Source organism: Hemitrygon akajei, chromosome 11, assembly GCF_048418815.1.
Source record: "Hemitrygon akajei chromosome 11, sHemAka1.3, whole genome shotgun sequence".
Taxonomy (NCBI): Eukaryota; Metazoa; Chordata; class Chondrichthyes; order Myliobatiformes; family Dasyatidae; genus Hemitrygon; species Hemitrygon akajei.
The window spans coordinates 164,678,656-164,692,818 of NC_133134.1; the positions used below are offsets into that span (position 1 = coordinate 164,678,656).

The window sequence follows — 14,163 nt, forward strand, 5'->3', positions numbered from 1 at the left end:
ATGTTCTGTTTTTTTTAAAAAATGTAAGTATTCTTTATGCCCCTTGTATCTTTTGCTCATCAACTTGAGTCTGGCTCATCTGTTCTCTCCGGAGACTAGGCAGCCCAACCCAACGTAATTCATCAGCCCACATATTTCATATCATCGCGCTCTGGAGGAGGTGCACTTTTCTGCATCGTAGGTAGAGCAACATTCGGGAAAAATCCAGGAATCCAGAAGCCTGATGCTGATGACATCAAGGGGGATGTTGCAAGATAGGGAGTGATGAAGACTTTGTAACGCAGGGCTAATGTAATGCAGGTCAGTGTGAGGAGAGTTTGATAGCTTTCTATGTCTTATGGTGGTGTTATATTGAATAAACTGATGCATTCGTTGGTGGTTCGGCTAGATGATGGTCTGATTAGGCTTTGCTTGGAGTAAGGTGAGCAGTTCTGTTCACCACATCCCAGGTATTTATTAGAATGATATCTGAGTGCAGTAGAGTAGCAGTTTAAAGCAACCACTTTACAGTGCTAGTGATCACTAGTCAGGGTTTGATTCCTGACGCTGTCTGTAAGGAGTAAGTATGTTTGCCTTCCTCTGGGTGCTCTGGTATCCTCCCACATTCCAAAGGTGTACTGTTACAGTTATGGTTAGTGAGTTGTGGGCATGCTATGTTGGCGCCAGAAGTGTGGCCACACTTGCGGGCTGCCCCAGCACATCCTCGCTGATTTGATTTGATTTGATGCAAATGGCGCATTTCCCTATGTTTTGACATATCAATGTAGAGGTGACTAATCATTAACTATTAGTGTAGAAAAGGGAACAAGCTTTTTAATTTGGTAAAGACTAGTAATGGAGGCAGAGTCTACAACCAGGCTTTTCAGAAGCAAAGTCAGCTAACAGTCCTGCATGTAGAGGAAGGAGAAATTAGGACATTTTTTTCTGCACATGACAATTGACATCAGATAAATTTGTTAATTTTGAATCAAATTGATCAACTTTTGTTCTCCAGAGGGGTGTAGGGTGAAGTAGATATATAGAGTAATGTTGCAGTTCATTGTTTTTACCGAGTGATAGGACACGATGCAGTTGCTGGATAGCTTCCTCGGTGGCTGGTGTAAACTTCCTATTTTCTTACATCTAGAACGCTGCTTCACACTGAAAGGTTGTAGGGAACGACTCAGTCTTCACCGCTTAGCAGCAAATTTCACAACATAAGTACTATGCAGAAGTCTTAGGCTCATACATGCAAGTTTTTTGCTCAGCACTGTGGAGCGGAGAGCAAGCTGGGAATGGTGAGGGTGGACTGCTGCAGGAGGGGTGTGGGACAAGTGGCAGAGAAGGAGTGCTGGGGCAAAGGGTGGCGCATGTCCAAACACACCCAGCTTTGAGACATCAGGCAATTGATTCCAAACAATTGGTTTATTGATCATTACAGAATGTCTCTCTGGTGCTTCCCACTCCATCCGCTCTTCCTTCCCCCTTCCCACTCTCAGTCCACAATAGAGACCCACATCAGAATCAGGTTCATCATCACTCACATGTTAGGAAATGTGTTTTTTTGCGGCAGCAGTACAGTGCGATACATAAAATTACTGCGGTACTGTGCAAAAGTCATGGGCGTCCTTTCCATATATGTGACTTCTGCACAGCACTATGCCGCTGATATTAAATCTGATTCTTTGAGCTGCCTTCCCAGAATGTAATTTATCTCACTAAATATTTTTCTTTAATTTCACAGAGAAAGATGAGACGATACAGCAGAGTAAACCGTCCTTCCTGGAGTACTTTGAGCAGAAGGAAAAAGAGAATCAAGCCAACAGCCACAGTAATCGAAACGCAGTTCAGGGCTCATCTGATAACTGGAAGGTGCCACAGGATGGTGACTTTGAATTTGTGAGTAATGTAAAGGCTCCTAATTATTTTCTGACAACTAGAAAAATTGTAATTGGTTTATTATTGTCATATATTGAGATACAGTGGAGTTGATTTGTTTGTGTGCCATCCGGATAGATCATTCCAAACACTTGTCCATCATGGCGCAGAGAGTTGATAGGGTGGTACAAAAGGCATGTTTGCCTTTTTTTAGTTGAGACATTGATTTCAAGAGGCAGTTCGTTATGTTGCAGCTTTTTAAAGCTCTGTTTAGGCTACATCTATGAGAGGAAGGTGGACAACTTGGCTTGTTTTTTTCTGGAGTGTCAGAGGCTGAGAGGATATCTGTAAGAAGTTGATAAAATTATCAGAAGCAGAAATAGACACCTGTCATTTATTTCCAAGGGTCAAAATTTGTGAAGTACATTGCCACAGACAGCCAAGTGTTTTTTTTATATATTCAAGGCAGAGTTTGCTAGTTCTTGATTATTAAGGATTCAAAGGTTAAGGGGAGAAGGCAGGAAAATGGGTTGAGAGGGAAAATAAATCAGCCTTAATGGAATGGTGGAGCAGACTCAATGCGCCAGATAACTCAATTACTAGCTAAGATTAGATTCAACTTTATTGTCATTGTGCTGAGTACAGATACAAAGCCAATGAAATGCAGTTAGCATCTAACCAGAAGTGCAAAAGAGTAGTGTTATTTACAAAATAACTACGAATAAAAAGTAAGTGCTCCAGCGCACAAATATAAAAGTACTGAGACAGTACAATATGGGTGCAATACTGCTTAGTGCTGTGATGTGAGGTTCAGCAGGGTCACAGCCTCAGGGAAGAAGCTCTTCCTGAGCCTGCAGGGGCGGAGGATCCTTTAGCGCCTGCCAGATGGGAGGAGAGTAAAAAGTCCACGGTTAGGGTGAGATGTATCCTTGATAATGCTTTTCACCCTGCCCAGGCAGCGTTTATGGTAGATGTTCTCAATGGTGGGCAATTGGGTGCCGATAATCCACTGGGCAGTTTTCACCACTCGCTGGAGTGCTTTGCGTTCCGATACGGGACAATTGCCATACCACACTGAGATTCAGTTGGTGAGTATGCTCTCAGTGGTACAGCAGTAAAAGTCCATCAGTATCCTGGGACAGAGGTGAGCTTTCTTGATGCTTCTCAGGAAATCAGGAAATAAAGGCGCTGTTGCACCTTTTTGATCAGGAAGGAGAAGTTCAGGGACCAGGTGAGATAATCGGAAATGTGGACACCAAGGTTTTTGAAGCTTGATACATACTCCACTATAGCTCTGTTAATGTAGATGGGGACGTGAATGTGGCTCCTAGCATGCCTGAAGTCCACGATGATCTCCTTGGTCTTCTGTGTGTTAAGGGCCAGGTAGTTGTCGGCACACCACGCGGCCAGGTGCTGGACCTTGTCCCTGTGGGCTGTCTCGTCATCCCCTCTGATCAGGCCAACCACTGTGGTGTCGTCTGCGAACTTGATTATGGAATTAGAACCATGTACAGGAACGCAGTCATGGGTGAAAAGGGAGTACAGAAGAGGGCTCAGCACATAGCCTTGAGGCATGCCGGTGTGTTTATGGATTGGGCAGATCAACCATAGTTGGCTGTTTGTGTAGAAGAAAAACTGATGTCAAACCATGTCTGCCATACACACTGATGGGGAAGGATTCTGGGGTAAATCCTGGGGAAAATTTTGGAGCTGGAGTCACTAAGACTACATTGAGTTCAATGCTGACTGGCAACTCCTGTGCTGCTGCTGGTGCCAAACTGTATCGGTCTCTGCTGTTCCTTTGGGTTCATCACGGGTGGAGAGGGGAAGCTTGCTACATGGGCAGCACCTTGCTCTTGATGTTGTACTGACCAGGCTTGCACATCTGGACAGCTAGGATGCAATATCCATGGTCAACCCTGACCGATGGAGGCCTCAGTCACTGTTATGGAAATTTTTAATACTAGAGGGCATGCACTAGAAGGTGCAGTTCGAAGATGAGTGGGATGGTCTCATTTTATAGAGGGTGGTCGGTGCCAGGTGCAGTGGCGGGGGAAGATACAGTAGAGGTGTTCAAGACACTCTTAGATAGGTGCATAAATATGCAGAGAATGTGGACCATGTGCAGGCAGATGGGATTAAGTGTCGTTATCTTAATCATAGGCTGAAGGACCTGCTCCTTTACTGTATTGTTGTATGTTCTATAAAAGGGACTGTGGGGGGGTGGGGGGGAAGAATAATGCAGAGTAGCATTACAGGTCAGAGAAAGCTGCGGTAAAGACGAGGGAGATTGTGAATTCAGGAGCTCACCTGGCCCATTCAAGAGTCATGAAGAAGCCATCCTTGAGTCTGATGGTACGTGACTGCAAGCCTTTGTATCCTTTGTTCGAGAGGGAGGGAGCAGAGAGAATTCCGGGATGGGTGAGGGCTCCTTCATTACTGCCCACTTTCCTGAGGAAGCAGGCACTGTGGATGGAGTTAATGGAGGGGAGGTTGGTTTTTGTGATGGACGGGGGTGCAATTACAGCGCTGCAGTTTTGGGCAAAGCAGTTGCCAAGCCAAGCTGTGCTTCCAGATGGGGTGCTTTCAGTGGTGCGACTATCAGTGTTCTAGACAATTCCTGTTATGTTTGGCTCAGTCGGTTGTAATGGTGCTGCTCAGAAGAGCTTTTAAGCCCTAGTGAGTTTAACAGTAGAAGTAGATGAACTTCTTGTCTCCGAAGTTAGTCAGGCTGTGGATTGGAATAGGGGAGACGATCGGAAGAGTTGGCATTAGATGGGATTGAGTGGTCCCACCTGAAGCCTACTGTCAGCTGGAGACCCAGAGACAGCCTTTTCTGAGGTTGGAGCACTGTGTGGGTGTGTCACTGGGAGGGAGGGGAGAAAGAGACTTGTTCTGTAGTTAATTTGCTTGTGTTCTGATGCACATTGTTGGCACCAGAATCTGTGGTGACACTTGCGGGCTTCCTTGTTCTCCCTGCTGTGTTCCTTGAGTAAATTCACCACATGTTCATTGAAGCGTAATGTAAAATGTATCATTTGTATTAACAACCGGAATGGGTGCCACACCACACCACCTCTGGCAACAGAAGTCACGTTCACACTTTACAAACAACTTTTAAGAATCTGAGTGTCCTAAGCAATGATGAGCAAAAAGCTGCTCTGCAGGAATAGCAAGTAAAAAGGGAAACTACACCATATTGTTCGTTTGTTGCCAGGAGAATTGAATGTAAAAGTGGGAAGATTTCAACAGAGCTCTGTAATCTGCAAGCCTCTTCCCACCATTCTTCGTCTTCTCTAACAACATAGACTTCTGCCTATATCTTCCTCACGCACATTTCTGATTTCCTTCCCAAGCCTTCGATTCCATTTGCCACCACCACTCTTCTCAGTAACAAATTCCACGTTTCTTTCTGCTTGCACGACTGACAGACATCTGACTTTTTCAAATGCCTTCAGATTTTATGGAATCCGCCCATAGTTTCATCTCATATAGAGAACATAGATCCAACCTGGTCAACCTTTCCAGATAGTTTCAATCTTTCAGCTGTGTTATAATCCTTATAAATCTTTTTTTTTAACTTCCGATGTCTATATTGCAAATTTTAAGTGTTATCAATTTTGGCTCATTTAGTGCTTAGTGACATCAGAGACCATTTAGAAAGTCTTTTGTCTCGGATTCCTGCACCACCTCTGAAGGCGATACACTCTCTGGATTACAGACGCAAAGCTGCATCCTTGTGCCAAACTTTGCAACCAGAACTGCTTGTGGCACAGTGCTTCTGATCACTCAGATAACTAGGCTCAGTTATTTATTTAGTAACACGGTGCAGAGCGAGTCCTTCCAAATTTTCAAAGTGCGCCTCCGCAGCAACAACACAACCCCAATTTTACCCTGACCTAATCACAGAACAATTTCCGGTGACCAATGTGTGTCTTTGAACTATGGGAGAAAACCGGAGCAGCCGGAGAAACACGCACACATTCCCTGGGGAGGATTCACAGAGACTCCTTCCAGAATGGCACCAGAATTGAACTCGGGAGAGCCCTGAGCTGTAATAATGTCACGCTAACCGTCACAACACAGTGGCAACGCAGAACACCAGAAAATTACAGTGGTAATGAAAGCTCTTCAAAATACTAATAAGACCATTAAATCACCTCTTTATAACTTTGTTCTTTCCAGGTCAGGAGCTACATTAAGTCTTTGATGGATAATGTCTGAGTTCAGCTTCAGTAATATTGTAGAATAGTATTTTTTTTCTCTCTGTTGCCCATTTCCTGAAAGACTAGTGATCAATAATTTCCAAGCAGTTGAACAGTGCCCGCAGGTATAGTTAATGGAATGAGATAATTCAAAGATAAATCCAGAATTTAAGAGCAGTTAGTTTAGATGTGGCTCAATAATCATCTGCTGAGGGGTTTCTTGGGTTGCCTTGGTTCTGGCTGGATCCAATGTATTTCTAATGGCTCAGTCCAGATACCCGCTGATGTTCTTAATTGGAATAATTGATCATGCATACATTTTCCAAATGGAATAGGAGCTGTCAACACACAGCTCTCTGCAATTTGACACCTGATGTGGTGAGGGGTCAGATTACCTCCCTCTGTTCTTGAAACCAAGCATGTCCCCACCCCTACCTATTCTCTGTACAAAGGAGTAGTTGCCGGCTGGGGATAGTGCATGTGATTCGACCTCAAGTTCTCTTGTTCTCCACTTTAATAGCGTGGTATGAACATAGGGTATAGGAGTGGATATTGACTTAATAGGCCACCAGAGAGCTCATCAAATTCTCCCTTTCTTAGCTGAAGTTTTGATCAGGATAACTTGACTTAAGGTATCTCACTCCCAGCATTTTGGCCAAACACCACTCAGCTTTGGCAAAAAAAAGTTTAAATAGTTTGTTTAGGATAAAATCCAAATAAGATTTATTATCGCTGTGAAATTATTGTGAAATTTGTTGTTTTATTTAGTAAGAAACTGTTTCGGTCCCGTGGTAATGTATGACACTATTACAGCTCAGGGCATTTCGGAGTTCAATTCTGGTGCCATTCTGGAAGGAGTCTCTGTACATCCTCCCCGTGGAAGGCGTGTTTGTGCTCTGCTTTCCTCCCACAGTCCAAAGACATACCGGCTGGGTTAATTGACTATTGTAAGTTGTCCCATGATTAGATTAGGGTTGATTGGGGTTGTGGCTCGAAGGGCCATGCTGTATTGCTAAAATAAAATAATTGAAGTCTCCTGTCCCAAATAAGCAGTTGCCCCAATAACCAGATAGCCCAATTAACTGGAATCCACTGTGTGTGTATTTTTAATATATATATTTAAATAAGTAGCGCAAAAAGAGAGCAAAAGTTGTGAGGTTTTGCAGGTGAATTTTCTTCGTTCAGACAGGACACTAGGGCCAATAGCTTTTCAAATGCTGTCCCAGCCCAGAACTGGACATCAAACTTTAGGGTCACCTGCCCAGGCCTATGCTGCAGGGTTTATAATCAACCTGTCCAGACAACTGGATGGTCGGACCTCACTTGGAGGATCAAGTGCAGTTCTGGCCGCCCACCTATCGGAAGGATGTCACTAATAATGAAGAAATGGTTCACGAGGATGTTGTCAAGACGGGGCGTGAGCTATAAGGAGAGGCTGGATAGTGTCAGTGTAGATAAAGTAGTAATAGGATTCCTTAAGGTTGTCGTAACCAGGGGAGATTGTGGGGATAAGTTCCCACTGCCTATTAAATGGTCCCAGTGATGTGTATCTCAAATAGCTCTGACAACCAAGTTCAGCTCCTGCCTGCATGGCGGAATCAGTTCTACTGACAGGAGAAGGAGGAAAGACAAATTATTTGTGCCTTAAAACCAGTCACTTTGGATAGATGGGGCTTGTCAACTGTGGTTGACAGCTCATCTAAGAGATGGAAATCTCTGGATCTCAAACCTTTGCTACCTGTGGCTATCCTCACTCCTGGGGAAGGCTTCGGGAGTAAACCCCGAGGGGAAGTCCAGAGCTGGAGTCCCTAAGTCCCTAATGTTGAGTTCAACACTGACTTGCAACTCCTGCAACACTGCTGGAGCCAAACTGTACCGGTCTCTGCCATTCTTTTGGATTCATCAGCTGCGTGGAGAGGGCGAGCCTGCTGCACGGACAACAGCTTGCTCTCCTTACCGTACTGCCCTGGCTTGCGTGTCACATAGATAGCTAGGACATAATAATCATGGTCGACCCTGACTGATGGAGGGCCTCTGACACCTTGGATGGTCACAGATGACCTGGAGAGGCATGGTAGCGTGCTGATTAGCCTAAGATTGGGATTCATTTCCCACCACTGTCTGTAAAGAGGATGTACATTCTCCACATGACCATTGACTTTTCTCTGGGTGCGCTGCTTTCATCTGTGTGGTCCAGTTTCCTTCTACATTCCAAACACGTACGGTTTAGGGTTACTAAGTTTTGGGCAAGCTTATTTTTGATGCTGGGAGCAGGCGACACAGGCAGGCTGACCCCAGAATATCCTTGGACTGTGTTGGTCATTGGCACAAAAGTGCATTTCACTGTGTGTTTCAATGTGCACGTGACATATAAAGCGAATCTCTTTAACCTTTTGCACAGGTTAGGGGAGTCTGAAACTGCAGAGTATAGGTTTAATGTGCGAGGGGAAAGATCTCGAAGGGGATCTGCAGAGCAAGTTTCTCCACAGAAAGTGCTGGGTAGATGAAGCAAGCTGCTGGAGCCTTAGGACTCACCACCATTTTCAGGAACAGTTGTTACCCCTCAACCATCATGCTCTTGAACGTCACTCGCTCCATCACTAAAATGCTCCCACAACCTATGGGCTCATTATCAAAGACTCTTCATCCCATGTTCTCGATATTTATTGTTTATTTATTATCATTACTTCTATTTTTCTTTCTTTTTGTATTTGCATTTTGTTGTCTTTTGCACACTGGTTGTTTGCCCTGTTGGTGTGGCCTTTCATTGATTCTGTTATGCTTATTAGATTTATTGAGTATGTACACAAGAAAATGAATCAGGATTTCATAAGGTGGTATCTATGTACTTTGATAAATTTACTTTGAACTTTGAAGTTGTAGAGGCAGATCTCAATCACAAAATTTAAAAAAAACATTTGGAGAGGTGCATGGATGGGAGGGATATTGGCCAAGTGGGAGTAGCTCAAGCAGACAGTTTGGTCAGCATGAATGAAATGGGCCTAAGGTCCTGTTTCTGTGCTCTGTAACTCTGACTCCCAAGTTGAGAGTTTGTATTTCCCTTTGATGTTGTGATGTTATTGGGTTCCCTGTCTACAAAGCCCTAAACACAAAAGATTTTAAGCCCAGTCTGATAGATATATGGGAGATTATCCAGCTGCTCTTCAAGGACTAGCTTTCTTCCCTGTCTAGTCTCTGCAGCAATGTCTAGCTGCCAATATGCACCGCTCGAGTGGCAGGTCCTCTCTTGCAGCCAAGTAGGAGACACTTCCAGCTAACGAAGTAGTTTAAACACAGTTTATTTTTAATGATACAGGCTTAAATTTAGACATAATTCTTAACACACGTTTAACACTCACGGATGATTTCTGATTTATAAGAGATTTCCAAATTGCAAAAGTTTTACAGACTACAAAGTATTTCCAAACATGGGTACAATTCTTCTGAGCTAAAAGAACATGCTGAGTTACACAAACTGAGGGCTGAGAAGTGAATTCTAGTTGTTCTTTGTCATTCCTAGCAACCCCCAATGCTTCCTGAAGTTTTTTTATTGAGTGATACAGCATAGTGTGCCCTTCTGGTTCTTTAAGATGCGTGTGGTGCCCATGTCTAGTTTTCTTCTAGATGACATCATCTGCATGTGATGTTTTCTAGATACCTTTGCTGGGCTGAAGTGGCTCACACAGATGGTCAAAATGCTTCTGAGAGTAAGGATGTAGATAACTTAGCTGTAGTAGCCTGGTTTCTGTAGGCCAATTAACATAGCCGCATTGTCTTGCATTTGGCTAGTGCAGACAAGCAGATTCATGGTCACTTCGCTTTGCAAACCTTACCTCTTCGCAGCCAGTCCAGGTGTCCTTTTAATCTCAAACAAATTACTGCTTGCAATTTACATTAAGAACTGAAGACTGGTTCTTCAGACTGCATCACAGTTTGATATGGAGAGGCCACTACACAGAATCAGAAAGTGCTGCAGAAAGTTGTAAACTCAGCCAGCTCTATCATGGGCACTAGCCTCCCCAGTATCCAGGCTGCCTTTGAAAGGCAATGCCTCAAAAAGGTGGCATCCACCATTAAGGACCCTCCCTCACCCAGGACAATCCCCTCTTTTCATTGCTATCCTGAAGGAGGAGGTACAGGAGCCTGAAGACACACTCAGTGTATCAGGAACAGCTTCTCCGCTCTGACATCAGATTTCTGAATTGACAATTCCTCAATACTTTTATCGTCTTTTTGCACTGCTTATTTAATTTAAATTTCTTTTTTGAATATACTGATTGTAATTTGTCATTTTATTATGTATTGCAATGTACTAGTGCAGCAAAACAACAAATTTTGTGATGTACGCCACTGATACTAAACCTGATTCTGATTCTTGTTTACAATAAGAATTTGAGCAAGGAATGTTTGTTGGAAGTTTTGCTTAGTCATAAACAACTCTACGCCTCTTGAATCCTGGAAAGGAAATATCTACCACCATATTGATGAACCCAAGAGCCTGGAGACCTGAAGGCTGGAAATAATTTGCCCTCAAAGTGAAACTTCCAGATTAGTTTTAAGCAGCTTGTGCAAACATTGTGCAAAACAGGAAATGAAATCTTGCAAAATGAAAGAGAACATACTGGAAGTATTTGGCAGGTCAGACAACAACAGAAAAATACTTGTTTCAGGTCCATAAAGGTCATCAATCTGAAACATGAAATCAGTATTTTCCTATTACAGATGCTGACTGTCCTGCTGAATATTTCAGAAACACAAGAGCTTCTGCGTCTGCTGGAAATCCAGAGTAGCCCACACACAAAATTGCTTCTCACTTCATCTGCTCTGCATCACCCACCTGGTCTCAGCTGTCACCCGCCAACATGTACTCCTTCCCCTTCCCCTCAGCTCCTCATTCTGGCTTTCCTCCTTCCTTTCCAGTCCTGAAGAAGGCCATCGGGCCAAAATGTCAGCAGTTTATTCCTTTCCACAGATGCTGCCTGATCTGCTGAGTATCTTCTGTTTCCATTACTGATACGCCAGCGTTTTGCTTTTGTGTTTTTGAAGCCTTATTTTTTTTAACCAAAGCACTGAAACAAAGAATTAAGAGCCCACAGACAAGGCAGAGTCAGTTTTGATAGCATTTGTGGTTCACTTTGTACAACAACTGGAATTGAATTAGTATGAAATTTTCTCTCCCATTTACACTCTTCAGAGGCTCTGTGTCTCTACTTTTGACAGTGTGCATGATTTAGCCGAACATCGATGCAAGCTGTGAGGAATTTTATTTGCTCACTGTTGCGGTCATCAGCACTGCTGGAGGGCATGCTTGCGCTGCCATGAGGTGGAGAGAGAAAAGGTTAGTGACAATGGCAAATTGGTCACTGTATTGAAACTTTATTGTATGCCTGTCCCCACCGCTCCATTAACCTCAATGTCACGTCCTCAGTTCCTTACTCCCTTGTGCTCATCTGGATTTCCCCGAAGCGATGCAGCAGTTAGTGTTGCTGCTTCACAGCTCTAGGAACCTAGCTTTGCTCCTGATCTTGGGTACACCAGCACCAGCTTGCCTGCCATCAAGGACACGCATATGGAAAGGTGCAGGAAAAGGGCCAGAAACATCATGAAGGATCTCATCCACTCTGCTCATGGACTGTTTGGCCCACACCCATCAGGGAGGAGGCTATGTAGCATCTGCACTGGGACCACTAGACTCAAAAACAGTTACTTTCCCCAAGCAATAAGGCTGAATAACACCTCCACCCACTAACCCACCCCACCACAGCTTTATCATTTCATCTCGTGTCAGAGTCATCTTATGTACAGACACTCCTGTGCCTAGTGTCACTCTGTGGACATACAATCTATAAATATATATATAGATATATATATATCTATATATATACATACATACATACACACACACACACACACACACACACACACACACACACACACACACACACACACACACACACACACACACACACACACACACACACACACACACACACACACACACACACACACACACCTTACTATGTTTATTTCATGCTACATCAGATCTGGAGTAACAGTTATTTTGTTCTTTGCACTTGTGTACTGGAAATGCCATTAAACAATCTAGAATACTTTACAGAGTTTGCACGTTCTCTCCCACATCTCAAAGGTGTGCTGACAGGCCAATTGGATATGTTATTGCTTAAAGTGTAGATTAACAACAGACGCAATCAAATAAGAGATGCGGGATGTGCGAGAGAATAACTTGCAAAGATGTTAGAAATTAAGAGGAGAAGGAATGGGACACATGGGATTACTCATCAGTTCCATTCTGGTTCTCAGTAGAGTAATCCCATATGGATGACTCCAGTGAGAACCAGAATTGAATTGATGGGCTAAAGATGAACAATAAAGGCTCGCTTTGTTTGTCACATGTACAGGAAATGCATCTTCTTCACTATACTGCTGAATGGGACATTAGAGGACCGAATGGCCTTCATTACGTGTTGAGAAACAATTCATACTATTTGCCTCAGTTCCACTTCTGCACTGCTCTCTGAGTAAGGAAAGCTGCTCCCTTGTTTTCTGATGATTATCTTATATCTATGCCTCTTATTTTGAACTCTGTCATGTGACATACCTGCACTCAGTGGCCACTTTATCAGGTACCTCCTAATAAGTAGCTACTGAGTGTCTGCTGCTGAGCCATCCACTTCAAGGTTTAACGGGCTGTGCATTCAGAGATGCTCTTCTGCACACCACTATGTAATGCGTGGTTATTTGAGTTACAGTCACCTTCCTGTCAGTTTGAACCAGTCTGGCCACTCTCCTCTGACCTCTCGCATTAACAAGACATTTTCACCCAAGGAAATGCCACTCAGCGGATTTTTTTTTTGTTTCTCACACCATTCTCAGTAAACTAGAGACTGTTGTGCATGAAAACCCCAGGAGATCAGCAATTTCTGAGATACTGAAACCACCCCATCTGCCACCAACAATCATTCCACAGTCAAATTCACTTAGATCACATTTCTTCCACATTCTGAACAACAACTGAGTCTCTTGACTACATCTGCATGCTTTTCGGCATTAAGTTGTTGCCTCATGATTGGCTGTTTAGATATTTGTATTAATGAGCAGGTGTACCACTGAGTGTATATATCAAATATTTCAATGATATGTCCATCAGGTGCCTCCCCCACTTGACTGGTGGGTTTTGGATTATTTGTGGATACCCTATTTCCATTTAAGATAGCACTGCTGAAGTTGGGTGACAGCTTACTGGTGGTTCATAAAGCAAGAAATTTATAATTTATGCATTCTTTGTACTTTGAACTTTTAACTTTAATATTGCTTGATTATGATTCTCTGTGTGTATTTGTCTGCCATTTACCAAGGGCTTAAATTATGTAGAATCTAGATTTGAAATCTCCCATGTGTGGGAAATTAATGGGTTAATATAAGGTGGATAGGGAGAAACTATCCCTGGTTGGAGCATGAGGAAACATAACATTGTAGTTAGAGTACAGCAGGTATAGGAGCCTTAGGACCCACACCACTAGGTTCAGGAACAGTTATTATTTCCCAACCATCAGGTTACTGAACCAGCATTAATAACTTCACTCACCACAACTGTGAACTGATTCCACATCTTATGGACTCACTTTCAAGAGCTGCTTATTTCATGTTCTCAATATTATTTCTTACTTATTTATCTATTGTTATTATTTTGTTTTTCTATTTGTAGTTGCACAATTTGTTGTCTTTTGCATGTTTTGTTTATCTTTGTGTGCAGTTTTCCATTGATTCTATTGTGTTTCTCTGTACTTACTGTGAATGTCCACAAGAAAATGAATCTCAGGGTTGTATATGGTGACATATGTACTTTGATAATAAATTTATTTTGAGCTTTGAGAGTCGAATGTTCCAAGATGAAAATAAGCAATTCTACACCTAGGCACAGGATAATTTGGAACTTTGGCTGCCTGTTCTTACTGCACCCTTGCCAACACCACCCTTCCAAAAGATAAAGCTGTCTAGGCTGGAGCACGGTGCATTTAAAATGTTACATTTTGGTTATATTTTCCAGGTTTCTTCAAGCATAACATAATACAAGCCCTTT

The 14,163-nt window shown here is 43.1% G+C and overlaps 1 protein-coding gene across 2 annotated transcripts in view; it reads left to right on the forward strand.

Annotated features, from left to right (window-relative positions):
- LOC140736234 (serine/threonine-protein kinase 3/4) overlaps positions 1-14,163 on the forward strand; it is a 198,565-nt gene that overhangs the window by 127,637 nt on the left and 56,765 nt on the right. For both annotated transcript variants that reach the window (XM_073062153.1, XM_073062154.1), the window contains one exon: positions 1,724-1,878. In XM_073062153.1, coding sequence (XP_072918254.1) covers positions 1,724-1,878 — 155 coding nt within the window. The remainder of the gene's footprint in view (positions 1-1,723; positions 1,879-14,163) is intronic.